This window comes from Harpegnathos saltator, unplaced genomic scaffold (assembly GCF_003227715.2).
Source record: "Harpegnathos saltator strain DR-91 unplaced genomic scaffold, Hsal_v8.6 scaffold83, whole genome shotgun sequence".
Classification (NCBI taxonomy): domain Eukaryota; kingdom Metazoa; phylum Arthropoda; class Insecta; order Hymenoptera; family Formicidae; genus Harpegnathos; species Harpegnathos saltator.
In genome coordinates this window covers 1,103,888-1,120,269 of record NW_020230682.1, presented here as the reverse complement: position 1 = coordinate 1,120,269, position 16,382 = coordinate 1,103,888, and the positions used below count along the sequence as shown (strand labels likewise).

At 44.0% G+C, this 16,382-nt stretch overlaps 4 protein-coding genes across 9 annotated transcripts; 2 read left to right on the top strand and 2 right to left on the bottom strand.

Annotated features, from left to right (window-relative positions):
- The first annotated feature begins 556 nt into the window (after positions 1-556).
- On the top strand, positions 557-6,512 carry IleRS (Isoleucyl-tRNA synthetase). Of its 2 annotated transcripts, none has more exons than XM_011142706.3 (2): positions 557-710; positions 889-6,512. In XM_011142706.3, the coding sequence occupies exon 2, from the start codon at positions 934-936 to the stop codon at positions 4,705-4,707; it is 3,774 nt and encodes a 1,257-aa protein (XP_011141008.1). In that variant the 5' UTR covers positions 557-710; positions 889-933; the 3' UTR covers positions 4,708-6,512. The 2 variants fall into 2 exon arrangements, with proteins under 2 accessions (XP_011141008.1, XP_011141009.1); XM_011142707.3 differs by having other exon boundaries at positions 559-710; positions 883-6,512.
- Positions 5,766-9,256, bottom strand: LOC105184137 (transmembrane and ubiquitin-like domain-containing protein 1). 3 transcript variants are annotated; one of them, XM_011142708.3, is made up of 5 exons: positions 9,133-9,256; positions 8,690-9,067; positions 8,263-8,586; positions 7,810-8,107; positions 5,766-7,600 (listed from the first exon to the last, which is right to left on the bottom strand). In XM_011142708.3, the coding sequence occupies exons 3-5, from the start codon at positions 8,564-8,566 to the stop codon at positions 7,144-7,146; spliced, it is 1,059 nt and encodes a 352-aa protein (XP_011141010.1). In that variant the 5' UTR covers positions 8,567-8,586; positions 8,690-9,067; positions 9,133-9,256; the 3' UTR covers positions 5,766-7,143. The 3 variants fall into 3 exon arrangements, with proteins under 3 accessions (XP_011141010.1, XP_011141012.1, XP_011141013.1); XM_011142710.3 differs by having other exon boundaries at positions 8,686-9,241; XM_011142711.3 differs by lacking the exon at positions 8,690-9,067 and having other exon boundaries at positions 9,112-9,241.
- A 698-nt stretch (positions 9,257-9,954) lies between these two features.
- On the top strand, positions 9,955-12,698 carry LOC105184139 (testis-specific serine/threonine-protein kinase 3). The gene is made up of 6 exons (XM_025307046.1): positions 9,955-10,618; positions 10,682-10,851; positions 10,968-11,117; positions 11,182-11,455; positions 12,245-12,424; positions 12,504-12,698. The coding sequence occupies exons 1-6, from the start codon at positions 10,448-10,450 to the stop codon at positions 12,660-12,662; spliced, it is 1,104 nt and encodes a 367-aa protein (XP_025162831.1). The 5' UTR covers positions 9,955-10,447; the 3' UTR covers positions 12,663-12,698.
- Positions 12,699-12,729: 31 nt separating this feature from the next.
- On the bottom strand, positions 12,730-16,256 carry LOC105184138 (glycerol kinase). 3 transcript variants are annotated; one of them, XM_025307044.1, is made up of 10 exons: positions 15,745-16,246; positions 15,017-15,206; positions 14,682-14,899; positions 14,391-14,603; positions 14,182-14,292; positions 13,849-14,105; positions 13,551-13,756; positions 13,314-13,451; positions 13,157-13,234; positions 12,730-13,088 (listed from the first exon to the last, which is right to left on the bottom strand). In XM_025307044.1, the coding sequence occupies exons 1-10, from the start codon at positions 15,847-15,849 to the stop codon at positions 12,979-12,981; spliced, it is 1,626 nt and encodes a 541-aa protein (XP_025162829.1). In that variant the 5' UTR covers positions 15,850-16,246; the 3' UTR covers positions 12,730-12,978. The 3 variants fall into 3 exon arrangements, with proteins under 3 accessions (XP_025162829.1, XP_025162828.1, XP_025162830.1); XM_025307043.1 differs by having other exon boundaries at positions 15,017-15,275; positions 15,745-16,243; XM_025307045.1 differs by lacking the exons at positions 12,730-13,088; positions 13,157-13,234 and having other exon boundaries at positions 13,314-13,455; positions 15,017-15,275; positions 15,745-16,256.
- Between the last annotated feature and the right edge of the window lie 126 nt (positions 16,257-16,382).

Genomic DNA, 16,382 nt, shown 5'->3' with positions numbered 1-16,382 from the left:
ACTTTTATTATGTACTGATCGAAAATCATCATTGTTAGGTTGTGTTTTATTGGAGAATAAAAAGTTTATCTGATCCATCGTTGAGATGTATAATTTGAAAATAAAACTCCCTCCGACCTGCCGTTGAATTGTATTGTATAAAATAAAAAACCGTTTGATCCGCCATTGTGTCATATTACTGCAGTAAAAGTCGTCTAACCTGTCGTTGAGTTGCACTACGACCTCAATCTGCGAGCAGCTAAAAAGAACAGACCTATTGAGGGAGAAAGAGTAAAACCAGCGGCACATGGTGCTTGTTTTCGTGCTGGATTGCTTGCTGGATGAAAATACTGCGTTCTGATTGGTACATTTCCGAAGATGGATGGAAATACACCAATCAGAACGCAGTATTTTCATCCAGCAAGCAACCCAGCACGAAACAAGTACCGTGTGCCGCTGGCTTTAGGCCTGGTCTACAATATGTGTCGTAAGTTGTAAGCCGTAAGAATTGGCGAATCACAGTCGATTATTATAAAAATAATCGGCTATAATTGGTCAGTTCTTACGGCTTACAGCTACAACACCTATTGTAGACCAGGCCATAGAGATAGGTATGGTCGCGGACATAATTCCGCGATCGTAGAGACCGCAGTGGACCGCAGAGAAAGAGAGAGAGAGAGAGAGAGAGAGAAAGAGAGAGCTAACTTTCTACTTACCGCACACAACGACAGGTATATATTATTAATAATAACTTATTGTGTGTTAAGTAATTATAGAAATATTAAAAATTAGCCGGCTAGTAGAAAGTGCAAATAAAACGAATGGATTTTAAGCTTGCTTTGAATTTCAATCACGCAAACTGAGATTAAGGTTACGTCAGATCAGAGCATCACGTTGTGTCAGTTGCAGATCCCATCTGGCAGGAGATACGAGAAAGCCCAAAGTACGGAAGACATGTGCGAGAAGTTGCCGGAGACTATAAATTTCGCGAAGGAGGAGGTTGAGATCCTGAAATTATGGAAAGAATTGGATGTATTTCAAAACAGCCTCCGCCTGTCGAAAAACCGGCCCAAGTACTCGTTCTACGACGGGCCGCCGTTCGCCACCGGCTTGCCGCATTATGGCCACATCCTCGCCGGCACCATAAAGGACATCGTGACGAGATATGCGCATCAAAGTGGCTTTCACGTGGAGCGCCGATTCGGCTGGGACACTCATGGGCTGCCTGTGGAATACGAGATAGACAAGACACTTGATATTCACGGGCCCGACGACGTCGCGAAGATGGGTATTGTAGCCTACAACAAAGAATGCCGTAGTATTGTCATGAGGTATGCCAAAGAGTGGGAGGAGATCATCACTAGGGTAGGGCGGTGGATAGACTTCAAGAACGACTACAAAACGATGTATCCTTGGTACATGGAGTCAATCTGGTGGGTATTCAAGGAGATGTACAACAAGAGACTGGTCTACCAGGGTATCAAGGTCATGCCCTACTCAACAGCTTGTAACACACCGTTGTCTAACTTTGAAGCTGGTCAAAATTACAAGGACGTCACTGACCCATCTGTCATTGTGGCCTTTCCCCTGCTGGATGAGCCGGGTGTATCCATACTGGCCTGGACAACTACTCCATGGACGTTACCTAGTAACTTGGCATTATGTGCTAATCCTACCTTTGAATACGTAGAGGTAAAGGATAACGTGTCCGGTAATATTTACATTATATTAGAGGCTCAGTTGGGACTCGTGTTCAAGTCCCAAGATTTCTATACTGTGCAAGGTAAAAGAAAGGGTGTGGACTTGAAGGGCAAAGCTTATGAGCCGCCGTTCTCCTACTTTATAGACCACAGAAAGAAGGGCGCTTTCAGAGTATTAAACGATACTTACGTCACTGCCGAGACCGGAACTGGTATCGTCCACCAAGCTCCATATTTTGGCGAGGACGATTTCCGTTGCTGTCTAGAAGCTGGTATCATTACAAGAGACCAAGAGGCCGTGTGTCCAGTCGACAGCTGCGGTCTCTTCGTCGAGCCGGTGCACGACTTTCTCGGCAAGTACGTGAAAGATGCGGACAAAGAGATCATCAAGTATCTCCAGGCCAAGAAGAAGTTGGTAGTCAGCGGCACTAGCAAGCACAGTTACCCGTTCTGCTGGCGATCCGACACGCCACTGATCTACAAAGCTGTGCCGTCCTGGTTCGTCAAGGTGGAGCAGATGAAGGACAAGCTGTTGGCGGCCAATAGCGCGACTTACTGGGTGCCAGACTACGTGAAGGACAAGCGATTCGGTAACTGGCTCCGCGACGCTCGCGACTGGGCCATCAGTCGAAACCGCTACTGGGGCAATCCCATACCGTTGTGGATCTCCGAAGACAGGAAAGAGATCGTGTGCGTGGGCAGCATCGCCGAGCTGGAGCAGCTGACGGGTGCGAAGGTGACGGACATCCACCGAGAGAGCATAGACCACTTGACCATACCGTCGAAGCGATCGGGTCATCCGCCTCTGCGTCGTGTGCCCGAGGTGTTCGATTGCTGGTTCGAGTCAGGGTCGATGCCATACGCGCAGATGCACTACCCGTTCGAACGTCAGAAGGACTTCCACGAGAGTTTCCCTGCGGACTTCATCGCGGAGGGTATCGACCAGACTCGCGGCTGGTTCTATACTCTTCTCGTCATATCCACCGCGTTGTTCGGCAAGGCGCCGTTCAAGAACCTTGTGGCGAACGGCCTGGTGCTCGCGTCTGACGGCCAGAAGATGTCGAAGCGCAAGAAGAACTACCCAGATCCCATCGAGATCGTCACCAAGTACGGCGCGGATGCGCTGCGTCTCTACCTCATCAACTCGCCGGTCGTACGCGCCGAAAATCTTAGGTTCAAGGAGGAGGGGGTGCGGGACGTCATCAAGGACGTCTTCCTGCCGTGGTACAATGCCTTTCGCTTCCTCATGCAGAACATCGAGCGCTTCGAGAGAGAAGAAGGCACGTCGTTTGTGTTCGACGACGACGCCGCCGCCGAGTTGCGTTCCGACAACATAATGGACAAGTGGATCGTGTCATTCACGCAGACGCTGCTGCTCTTCATGAAGCAGGAGATGCAGGCTTACAGACTGTACACCGTGGTGCCGCACTTGATCAAATACATAGACAATCTCACCAACTGGTACGTACGGATGAACAGGAAGCGCATCAAAGGTGAGAGCGGTGGCAATAGCGCCGATTGCCGGAACGCCCTGAACACCTTGTTCCTGGTGCTCTACACGATGGTGCGGACGAACGCGCCGTTCACGCCGTTCCTCACGGAATTCATCTTCCAGCGTCTGTCGAAGAAGTTGCCGCCGTTCGAGGAGAACATGGACAGCGTGCACTATCAAATGATACCCGACGCGCGCACGCACCTCATCGACGACAACATCGAGAAGGCCGTGTCGCACATGCAGACCATAATCGAGCTGGGACGCGTGGTGCGGGACCGGAAGACGATACCCACCAAGTATCCGTTGCCAGAGATCGTGGTGATTCACCAGGACTCGGAGGTGCTGCGCGACATTGTCTCGTTGGACTCGTACATACTCGGCGAGCTGAACGTGAGGAAGCTCACGATCACTACGGACAAGGAGAAGTACGGAGTGACGTTGAGGGCCGAGCCGGACCATAAGATCCTCGGCGCACGCTTGAAGGGAGAATTCAAGCGGGTCACGCAGGCCATCAAGGAGCTGACGGACGAGCAGCTGCGGAGGTTCGTCGACACGAAGGAGATCGTCGTCGAGGGTCACTCGTTGGAGCCGCAGGACTTGCGGCTCATGTTCAGCTTCACCGGCCCGGCCGCCGAGGAGCTGTCGAAGCGCTACGAGGCGCACAGCGAGGGCAATATACTGATCCTCCTGGACGTCACACCCGACAAGGAGATGCACAATGAGGGTGTAGCGCGAGAGGTGATCAACCGCGTGCAGAAGCTGCGCAAGAAGGCGCAGCTGGTGCCTTCCGACGATGCCGTCGTGTACTATGAGGTCCAGGACGCGAACAGCAATCTGGCGAAGGTCGTGGTCAGCTACAAGGAGTTCATCGAGAACGTGACGAAGACTCCTCAGAGGAACGCCGCGGACTTACCGTCCGACGCCGTTGTGATCCTTGAAGAGATGCAGAAAATCAAGGATGTGGACATGAAACTCGTGCTAGTGAAGGGCGAAGCGGCTACTGCGTGTTCAACGACAACGCCACGACCTTTCGCCAGTTATGTCAATGTGCAGCTCATCGACATACAGCCAAGATTCGGTGCGAAGGCCCACCGTGCGACTGTCTTGTTGAGCAGTCCAAAGTCTTCCGAGGTCATCACGTACAAGCGCTTGAGACAAGAGATTGACCTGATATTCGGCGTCTACGGTTTTCCCTACGACCTGTACCTCAATGGCGACATCATCACCAGGTCGGACGACGCGTCGGTGCCGGTAGAGGCGTTCGACGGGCAAACGCTCAAGGTGCTGAGGTCAGGTACTCCATCGTCGGCCGGTGAAGACGCGCTGACGCGCAGCGGCCAGCCCGTTTGCGATTTCGTCAATGTGGAGAGCGAGACGACGAGCGGGAGTGTGCTCTTGGAGAATCCCAAGGGCGACTTCATCATCGACGACACGAGACTGAAGCGACAGCTGGTTTCGTTGCTGGGGAAGTCGGACGTCACTCTGCCTTCTTGCACAATGAATCGACTGCGAGGGCAAACGCTGAAGGTTTAGCGCGACTTGAGCTAGGAGTAATTTTTTATCGGTTCCTGAAGCACTTCGCGTCGTCGTGAAAATACGCGGAAGAGTACGCAAGCGTCTCGTAAACATCCGATTGTTCTTATCATATTTTGTAATGTGTGCTTTAAGTCCTTAGGAGACAGAATTGGCTCGAAGAGAGCGGCAGGGACTTGAAGTGAGTAAAAATGAGCCGCCTTAGCATTGCGTTATTTCTCTGATCGTGAGGAACAAAGTACTTGACGAAAGTTATTAGACGATCGTTATTATTTGAACGTTGCTCTGTTGTAAAGTTACCTCACTTATTTAAAAATGCGAGATAATTTAACTGCAGTATATAAAGTGCTGTGTTTTACTATACTAAATATACTATGCAAAGTGTACAGCTGGGTGATTTTATTTATTACTAGTTAATGTCTTTTTTTTTCTTTAAATTTTTTACAATGCACATTGATTGGCATCTGATAAAATGTCAATTATCAAACAATTCGTGTCTAGCATATATCACGATTATTTCCTATTCACATTGACTTTTTCAAATTATTTCGCAACTATATTTTTGTTGTCCCATCGCCGGCGACTTTCGGCTTGACTATGGCGAGTAAAAGGAAGTTAAATTATCTACGACCTATCTAATGCAAACTAGAGGTATCAATAAAATCTTACATTGTAACAATTTGTACAATAACAATTTGTACGTAAAGAGAAAAGAAAATTATACATGTAATGCGTCGATTGAATACAAGTATGCTATTATATTGAGATTAATTTATGGATGTTTTGTTTATATCGACAAATAAAATAAAAGATTCATTTTATCCCTATATTTTTATTTCTCAATACTTCAATAGAATTCTCTCTCTCTCGATAGTCTCGATATCCCGCGTAAAAATTTCACAAAAGTCTCAGTGTTTGCTGCTTTATATTTTCTTTTTCTTTTAAATATTTATAAATCTTTATTAAGTGGATTATTTAACTTGGACGATGTACGCGTACTTATATGTACAATCGTATTTATTTTAGGAAATAAGGAGAGAGCAAAAATGATAAAAGTATCAAATAAATAAGACGTTTATTGGCATTGGATAAAATAATTGACATGTAGTTGATTGAAATCTAATTAGAATTATATGATACAGTAAATGACAGAGAAACAATATGTACCGCCACTATCCCTAGTTCACATAAAATAGGTCGTAGATAATTCAAACTTCCTTCACTCTCTTCGTTTCTCCTCCTTTATTTATTTAAATGCACTCTTTTCTCCAGAGTACTAGAAATTATAATTTTTTTCGCTTTATTAGATGTAACTGCTTGATTGTGCAATGCTTAAATATATAGTTGTGAAGTAATTCGATTAAACTCAGCGTGAATCAAATAATCGTAATATATATGCTTGATACAGATTACTTGATAACATTTTATTACATGTTAAACAACATACACTATGGAAAATTTAAAGAAAAAAAAAACGTATATATATTAATTAATAATAAATAAAACTACCCAGAGGATTTTTCTCTCATAATCTTCTCTCGTAACTTAATTTTTATAATTAAACGAATAAAATTAGAGTAATAAATAGAGTTATCCTTGTAAGATAATATTTTACAAGGAAAAACATATTCACAAAAGATATCTCTCACTTATTACCTGTATATTATCATATAATAAAAACGCCACGCAACATTTCTCCGTGGAAAATATTGACGTCGTTTATACATGAAAAGTTTGCTCCAGAATGCGAGATAAAGACAAAAAGGATTTCCTCTCTCTCTCTCTCTCGATTTTCCACTAAGGAACGTCACACCATGTGACAATGTGATCATGTGTTCATACGAACACAAGCCAATCCAGACGAATTTGCACAGTCTAGTCGCATAACTTACGTGGGCAAAAAAATCGATCAATTGTGCATATATTGTAAAGCAAAGTATCTATCGTATCGCACGGATTTTGATTGATTGACTTTTTTGTGCATGTATATTATGCCGTGATACAAGTTTATCCGAATAGACCGCAACGATCTGCGGAAACGTGCGTCGACGGGGAAAAAGACGTCACGTCTGACGGTCTCCTTAATTAAGCACACTTATATATCATGTGGAAATACGATTCAAGACTAACGTTCGCCAGAACGGTGGAAATCACAAGAGCAGTGAACGACAAATCTGTCCTCGAGAATATTACGCTAAAGGCAAATGCTCGGCAACAGATCGCTAGTTAATTCATCACCATTACTTCTCGTTTTATTCTCTTTGTGTGAGCCTGTGTGTACATACAACAAACATTTAAACCGTACGTTTTATCCGAGGAAGTGCTTCCGTTAAACACATACATACAAATCCAGACAATCCTGTTAAACATACATACATACATACACGCGCGTACACACACATACATACACACACAACACTGCACAGCGTCGTCGTTTTATTCGACGTTCCGGATGTTGTCCTGATCGGGAAAGAAATTGCTGACCAGAGAGACAGTGAAGATCGCTGTCAGTATATAGAGGGCGATCGTGGTGGTCGCGGTGAAGAGCTGAGCGTAATGATACCGAGAATACCACGCGAAACCCAGGACGATCGTCAGGATGCTTATCAAGACTCGACTCAGATCCCATTCGTTGCGCACTGAGCTGACGCTCGCGCCGGCGGGCAGATCCGAGAACGACTGCGAATTGAAATAAATGGGCGAGGAGTTTTCCAAGGTGGATGCTTGAGACGATGGTGCGCTGGTCGGTCGTGGTTGGTGCACCCAACAATGAACTACGCACTCGTCGAACAATCCGCATTGTTCTAAAGTCTGAGTGTCAGGCTGCAACACACGGCCGTTGAACACCAATCGCACCGACTTATGCGACTCCAACTCCATTTGAAAATGTCTCCTACAAAGTTTCATGAGTAGTACAATAAAATGTACAAGTGTGATGATATGAACAACGTATATATGTGTGTGTGTGTGTGTATGCGTGTGTATGTGTGTAATAAAATTATATAATACAGAAGGATACACTCTTTTGTAAAAAGAGAAATAAAATACATTAAAGTTTACACAATTTAGCAAGTAGGAGGCTATTTATCGAATTACAATTACCTTTTGAATTCACCCAACATTTCTTTAAGACTACCAGTGACTAGTTTCTGATCGTCGTTTATGAACTTTAGTTTTATGGTAATGTCATTACTGTCGCTCGCAGATGCTTCTTCTGTTGTACACTCTGCTGAGGTGGTTTGTTCTTTTGCATTTGCCTCATCCGTATTTTCTGTCTTAACAGACCTTTGCAACAACGACGGCTCATCATTGTTGTATGAATCCATAGCTTCGAGAAGTACCTCCTCTGGTGTCTGAGGTAATGCCAAGGTGTCGACTTCTCGAGAGGTTTCTTCTGTACCTAATATCGCAAACAAATGGAAAATTTATGCAATATTTGTCATGTGAAAATATATTAAATGAAATATATTAAACTGTTTATATTGAATATATAATAATTATATAAGCATACACACACACACACACATATGGTATACAGAGAAAAGTAATATTTACTCATGTTGGAGGCATCTGGACAGTTTGATTGTGCATTGTCATTGCTGGTGGAGACTGTTGATACTCTCGTTTCCTCTTCTGTTCTTTCCAAATTTGACGGCTGATCAGCATCGTTTGTACTTTGGCGGCTGGCCCTCAATGTCGCGATACGTACTGGAGTCCGATCACGTAATATAAGTACTGTGCGTATTAACGGTTGATCTGCTATGCTCGTCGAGCACCAGGCGAACCATCCCACCAGGAGCACGCTCATGACGAGGAAAAAGTCAGTAACTTCATCGCCTATCCCCTCAATCAATGACATCTTGTTCGCAGTATTTGAACCTGATAATGCACAGAAAAATTGGCGAGATAGATAAAGATTCGGCGATAACAGCTGGTGCAAACGGTTGGCGAGTGCAAACAACCAAGTAAGAATATTACAAACAAGTAGCAACAGTATGTTTTCTTTGCGAAAGAAGGTTATCTCGTTGGCGGATACAGTTTGTCAACACGTTCGATTGTGTGCCCTCAGTGGTTGTATGTGGCTCTTCTCCCCGGGGCTGAAGAGTGACGTATCATGCCGTCCGGACGACTTCGAGGACGTTGAGCACGTCAATCACAAATGTCACGTTCCTCAAATCTGCCAACCGCAATTCGTTCCCACCGAATTCGCTCCAACTGTTTTTATCGGCAACGTAACGTCCTCTCGTTGCCTCGTATTCTCCTCTCACTTGCGTCCAAGTGTGTATATTGCACTCGCGCGAGGCACAATAATAACGACTATAAATGGCGCAACGCTCGCTGAGATCTGACCAACGAACATCTGGAAGTGACGCAAATTATGGCTTGTGACAAACAGCGACCTACCTGAAAAGATTAATAATTAACGGGTTTAGCGTGTGCGGATGACTGTCGCGGGTTCAGTCATCGACGAGACGTTCTTGGAGATTCGCAGCCATGAGGAATTTTCACTTATCAAGGGTTCACGGATAACTGGAGGGCTTGATGTTACCGATTGCCTGTAATGTACCTACCTGCGAATTTGCATAACTCGTAAACGGGGAAGTTATCCGGCACTTGTCGACTAGACGCGTATCGATCATATGCTGCTCGGTTCGATATTCGTCACACTTCACGCGGTTGTCACACGATTCAAAACCTCTCCTGCCTAGATGCCGAAGTTAAATTAAAGTTTCACCTTCAACGAAGATATGCGCTCAACACAAGCAACATGAATAATCATCCGCCGAACAGGTTTGCCAGGGAAGTAATATGAAGAAATTGTCAAGGTAATTCTTGCGAAAGCCACTCGATGAAACTCGAGAAATCTCTCGTTTGCATTTCAGACGCTTATCGTAAGAATGCACTTTGGTCTCAATGAAACATCATTCGCACGACTTAGGACAGGTTTTTCCAATTCCTTAGGCCCAATTGTTCCAACTTCGTGGTAAGTTAACACGTTGAGCGCCGCGTCAGCCATCGGTGGCTGACACTGGACTTTCCGTTTAGGCCGCGTCAACCACCGGTGGCTGACACTGAAATTACATTTAGGCTGTGTCTGCCACCGCTGGGTGACACTGACCTTTCACATAGGCCGCGAAAAACAGCTGGCTGACAGCGTATAACATGATATAGAACTATAAAATTTACACTCTTTTATGGAATTGCAGAAAATTTATTCAAAATTTATTTAATTTTGACACATTACAGGATTAGTGGATTTCATTGAAGCACGGTAAACATAAAAACGGTTCTCCTTTACAGGTATTACAAAATGTGACAACTCGCTTAGTTTTTTTCCTGGCCATTTCTCTACTATCTTTTGTAATCTATTCGTAATAGGAACACCGGCCACGAATCCATAATGAAAACAAAACAGACTTGCCGCGTAACGTGTCGAATGAATGAATGCATATAGGCGGGTCATTCTAAACGTAAACACTCTTCTACTGCGATAAGAGACATTGGCCCTATAATACCAGCGCTTCTAAGTGGCGCGCGTGGCCTGATGGGGACTGCCTTCAAAATCGGCGTGGCGCTCAACGTGTTAACTGATAGTTAAATCATATCTCTGTTTTTGTCTAAGTTGAAGGAAAAACGAAGACAAACATACGATTTAACTATCAGTTAACTTACCAAGAAGTTGGAATAAACGGCCCTTATTTCAAATATCTTCCAGCCGAAAGCCGCATCTACGCCGGAAATGGCGACAGCGCCAATAATAAAGTGTACTTCGAACGAGCGAGTGGCCGACGACATGAAGTCGACGGACGAGAAGAAGGGCGAGAAATCCGATAGGAAATTGACAGTGCTCGAGGCGCACGGTTACGCTCTCGGGAAGACCATCGGGGCCGGGTCGTACGCCACGGTCAAGGTAACGGCCTTGACCCTTCTTCTCAATCCCTTGTCATTAATCCCAAATGCTCGTCGCGCTTAGATCGCAAAGTCCGATCGGCACGCTTGCCAGGTAGCGGTGAAGATCGTCTCGAAATTTCAAGCGCCTGGCGAGTACCTCAGCAAGTTCCTGCCCCGCGAGATCGAGGTGGTCAAGGGCTTGAAGCATCCGAATCTGATTCGTTTCCTGCAAGCCATAGAGACCACTCATCGGTTGGTCTGATCCGTTTCCAAAAGTGAAAGCTAAACGAGATCCTACAGTTGAGCTCCCAGAGAGCAAAGTTGCATCTTCCTTTCTCTCTTCAACTCATCGCGCCTGCCTTCCGCAGGGTGTACATCGTCATGGAGTACGCGCAGAACGGCAGTCTGCTCGACGTGATACGCCGTGATACCTACATCGACGAGCTGCGTAGCCGCAGGTGGTTCCGCCAGCTTCTAGATGCCATCGATTACTGCCACGAGCGCGGAGTGGTGCACAGGTAAAGGCAGGAAGAGGGAGGCAAGCAACGTTTGATTGAGCTTCTCGAGGACACCCGTTTGCAGAGACATAAAGTGCGAGAATCTGCTTATGGACCAACAGTTCAACGTCAAACTGTCGGACTTCGGCTTCGCGCGGGGTCAGATGAAGCCGAAGAGCGGCGAGTGGCCGCTCAGTACGACCTACTGCGGCAGCTACGCTTACGCATCGCCCGAGATCCTGCGGGGCATCCCGTACCAACCTCAGCTCTCCGACGTGTGGTCCATGGGTGTGGTGCTCTACGCCATGGTCTACGGCCGACTGCCGTTCGACGACACGAGCCATGCGCTGCTATTAAAGGTAGCCAGGTATATGCCAAGGTATACCGGTATACCAGGAATATGACTAGGTCGATTCCATGTACAGCACTGCTTTTGTGCGCAACTTAGTCTTCGCTACAGTTATCCTGGTTCAGTATGCGATGAACCGAATAAAATTTGACGCTCCGGCATAGAGAGAAAAATGAAATAACGACCAAATTATTTATGAATTTTGTCTCTATGTGACTAGTATAATCATACAGGGATACCAGAAAGTATCAGAAAGACTGTACCAGAAAGATGGGTGACTTGAAGGGGTGACATTTTTGAAAAAAACTGTTAAATACAAAAGTTTTAGGATTTGGAAATGGGCATCTAGTGGGGTGAACTTGAACCTGAGCTAGGGATCAAATTTAAAGGTCAATTTTAAAAACATAAATGGAAACCCCTATTTTTGTTATATCATCCTTTTCTACCAATTAATTTGGACAACTTTTGCCTGAAATATTTTTTATCTGCCTAATATTTTTTGAGATATTTAAAGAAAACTTTTTCGGGGACAACTGAACAAAACCATTTTTTCAGACATATATGATTAAATATCAATCAATTTTATATATAATAGAGACAAAATTAATTCTTGTATGGATTGTATATAATTGTATACAATTTATGCGTACAATTATGAGATTTTGTATAATTATATACAATCTTTCCTCATCGGGAATGAAAGAAGTACTGAGTGATCGTTACCGTTTTATAAGCATTTCCTGTAAATTACTACGCGTTGTGTAATCCAGTCCTGTTTTTCACGTTCCTCCTCATCCAGCAAGTGCAAAGCAGAGTGGAGTTCCCCAAACATCCCAAAGTGTCCCAGCCGTGTCGTTCTCTAATCGCCCGCATACTGATGCCGCAGCCGGCACGGTTGCGCATCGGCATCATAAGAAGCGATATCTGGCTCGAGGTATCCACCTCGGTTGCTCAAACTTCGATCGACGACGGCTTCGTCGTAAGTGTCGATTGCATACAGGCAAGACGCGTCTCATGAACTGTTCTCGCATTTGATCACGTCCCTTACGTCATCGCAGAAAACAGCGATTGCGACACCTAAGGAGCGCGAAACGCCCGACGAAGGCATGGTACGTATCACTCCTGCAATCTTTCAAGGGATATTAAACGAGAGACCCAAGATCACCGTTGACGACAAAGCGGAGACCACGAAGGTCGACCTGAACGTCAAGCTATAGAGCTCCGGGAGTGCTGCAAGAAAACCCTGCGGAACCGTGAAAATCAAATCGTTAAACACGAACGAGCTGTAACTTAATAATTTATTAACACTCTAATCGAAACGACTCTGTCACTGTATCACGATATTATGGCACTTTTTATTCCTGACTCTTCCTTCTCCTGGCTCATAAATAACACTTGGTCTTACATACACGCAGCGGGACGATGAAATATATGGTACATCATATCACATCTATGGTAAGCACGTTCTCAATTGCATCGATCGCTCCTGTCTAAATGCAATGTACAATAGATGGTACTACACGTACAAATTTATTACAAAGTGGATCTGAATTTGGCAACTATAAGTAATATTATAGTGCCTATTATAAATACACCTGGAGCAGTCGCTCTATGTAGATCATTTGTATCGTTTACAGCAGTATCTGCAATTGAAACTCATTGGCAATTTCATCGGTGAGAATTCGCATTAGACGACTGTGATAATATTTACCAACAGTTTCCGGAAGCGTCTCCCACCCTAAGCTCCTCTCGATGCCCAGTTTCCACTGCGAGTATAAGATGTCGCGCTCTAAGACGAGTGCATGTTTAATTAAACTTCAAAATGCTAATACTCATGACGAAGACGCGGAAGGCTTCGTGATAGTTACCGTTTTCAGTAATCGTCGGCAGGAAAGTGTCGCTGGGAACTGCAGCATCGATCTTTACGTCCCACTTGCGTATTCCTTCCGCGCTTCCCGCGGCAATCGCAACTCCGAGTGCAGTGGTCTCGCACATTAGTGGCCTAACTTTCTTATAAAACCACGTACGCTTGCATCATCAACTCTCGACTCATCCAGACTCGCACATATACATGTATGTCACTTAACATCAAATGTTCTACGTACCTACTGGAATCCCGCAGATGTCTGCCTGCATTTGCATCAGTACGTCGTTGTTCGTCATCGCCCCATCGACCAACAATTTCGACAGCACCAAGCCAGTATCCTCCTTCATAGCTTCCAAAATGTCCCTGATCTGGAAGCATACCGATTGCAGAGCTGCCTTTATAACATGCGAGCTATTTGTATCTTCGGTAAGTCCACATATGACGCTAAAAAAATTATAATTTGCATAAGCTTGGACACCATCGCAAAACGACGAGGTATTTCTGCTGTTGTATTAAGAAAAAAAAGAATGTGTTACCTGCGTGCATCCTTTCTCCAGTAGGGAGCATATAGCCCAGCAAACGCTGGTACAAAAACCACGCGGTTGTCCATGGATATTTGCTCAACGATATTTTCGCAGTCTTTTATATCGTTCAATATATCTAGATTATCCTTCAACCAATGTATAAGGGCCCCGGCAATAGCTATCGACCCTTCCAGAGCGTACACTGGAGAAGCATGCTTTCCCAACTGATAAGCGACTGTCGTTAACAAACCATGTGCTGAATCCACAATCTGTAACAATGAAATTGCATCAGCCCAAATTTAAGCTTGTCACAGTGCGGTAAAAATATAAGGAAATTTCTCTTACAGCTGTGCCAGTATTATAAAGAAGGAAACAACCAGTGCCATAAGTACTTTTCGCTAGTCCTTGTTGCAGACACATTTGACCTACTAAGGCTGACTGTTGATCACCTAAGCACTGTGTGCAAGAAATATTATAAAATAGAATTATAAACAACTCGTGCTCTATATATGCATATTCTGGTATTACATCATAAATGAAAGTGGATCACTCACCCCTGATATAGGAACACCTTGTAAAAGCTCATCCTGTATATAACCATAAATCTCAGACGAGCTTTGTATTCGTGGTAAGATCTTGGCAGGTATTTTGAAAAACGACAACAGAGTAGGATCCCACTTGAGAGTCACAATGTTCATGAGCATTGTTCTCGAAGCGTTTGTGACATCTGTACTATGAACACCTCCCTTGGCACCGCCAGTCAGATTCTAATTACAAAATTCATACATCAAAGAGAATTTCAATATAATCTAATTGAAGAATCTTTTAGTTATTTGTAAACAAACCCAAATTAGCCAAGAATCAATGGTGCCAAACATGAGACGCTCCTTTGCCAATGCTTCTTGAACACGAGGCACATTTTGTAACAACCATTTCAGCTTCAATGCACTAAAATATGGACTAATTGGTAAGCCACACAGTGGCTTCAAGTAATTTTTATTCTTATTACGTATAGTCTTTAATATATCATCCACTATTGAAGTGGTTCTCATGTCCATCCATACTGCAACACATTGTAAAAATTGATGAATCAAATAAATTTTATCACAAGCAAAATCCTACTGAGAAATAACTCGAGAGATATGTATTTCTTATGTGATATTTAACAATGCAATTTTACCTATGGCATTATAAAGTGGTTCTCCTGTGATAGAATCCCATACAACTGTAGTTTCTCTTTGATTTGTCACACCGATGGCAACTATATCGGATGGATCTATTGTCAATTGCCTCAAGTTGTGTATTGTTTGATTAAGACATTCCCTAACTGCTTGTAATATCTCTAAAGGATCCTGTTCCATCCATCCTTCCTGTGGACAAATTTGAGATATTGCGACTTGATGGTACGTCAAGACTTCTGCTGTATTGGCTGCAAAGACCTGTATTACAATACATGATAAAAATCAATAAAGACAATTTGTAGCATAACAGGGAAAGACAGTCTAAAATATGTTCAAAATATGTACAATATTAATTACATATCATTATTAATTTTAATTATATCTTTCACTATTTCATGCGATGACTGCAACGTTAAAAATAACAATTAAAAATAACAACGAAAGAATCGTAAAGTTTTGTAGGATTCTTCTTCAAACTTTATTTTATTATTACATCATGAATTGAAAAGATCAGCTATTTATTTTCCGCGAAATCCTACCATTGTCTCGATAAAAATTCAAAGGAAGAAATGAACATTCGACTCGCATAGTTTTATTTTTAAACGCATAGTTTACGGTAAATCGATCAAACGAGGAGCTGACACATCTATGTGTTGCGGTTCATGATTTCTTGCCATCACCGAGCGGTCACGTTATCGTGGAGTCATAGGAAAAAAATTAGACATACCAGAAATCTGGCACTGCTTGTGCCCTCGTCGATCGCACCAACGAGAGGCCCATATCTGTTTATCGACTCATTTTTATTCATTTGAGCGAACGTGACCACCCCCATACGACTACGATCGTCACGCGACTGCGACTGCACGCGACGGTCCCGCTAGACTCGGTTTTACGCACATGCGCAAATTACGAAAACAAACGCAACGAAACGTGAAAGTTGCGTTTGTTTTCTATCGATGAATTCGATGCACTATCTCGCACTAATCCTCTCCTTCTTCATTTTCGCGGCAAGACCCCGCTGTAAGTCTGTCTCTCTCCAAATCGCGGAATCATACACCGGTTCAGCGGCAGGAAATATTGAAAGTAGACACCTCATTGGTCCGCCAAAATAACGGGTCGATATGTGGTTCGAGTCTTGATTAAAAAACGCCGATTATAACCGAGACTACTTAACTTAAATATAGACATGATTAATCGAATTGAGCGATAACGCGATACGATTCCGGTGATGCAATGAATACGCACATCAGTCAACTGTAAAAAGAGATTAGAGCAAAGTTAATAATTTACAAATAACACGTAAGTTTATTTAACGTGTATGTACATCTATGTTACGTTATGCATCATTCTTCAAATTCCATCTGG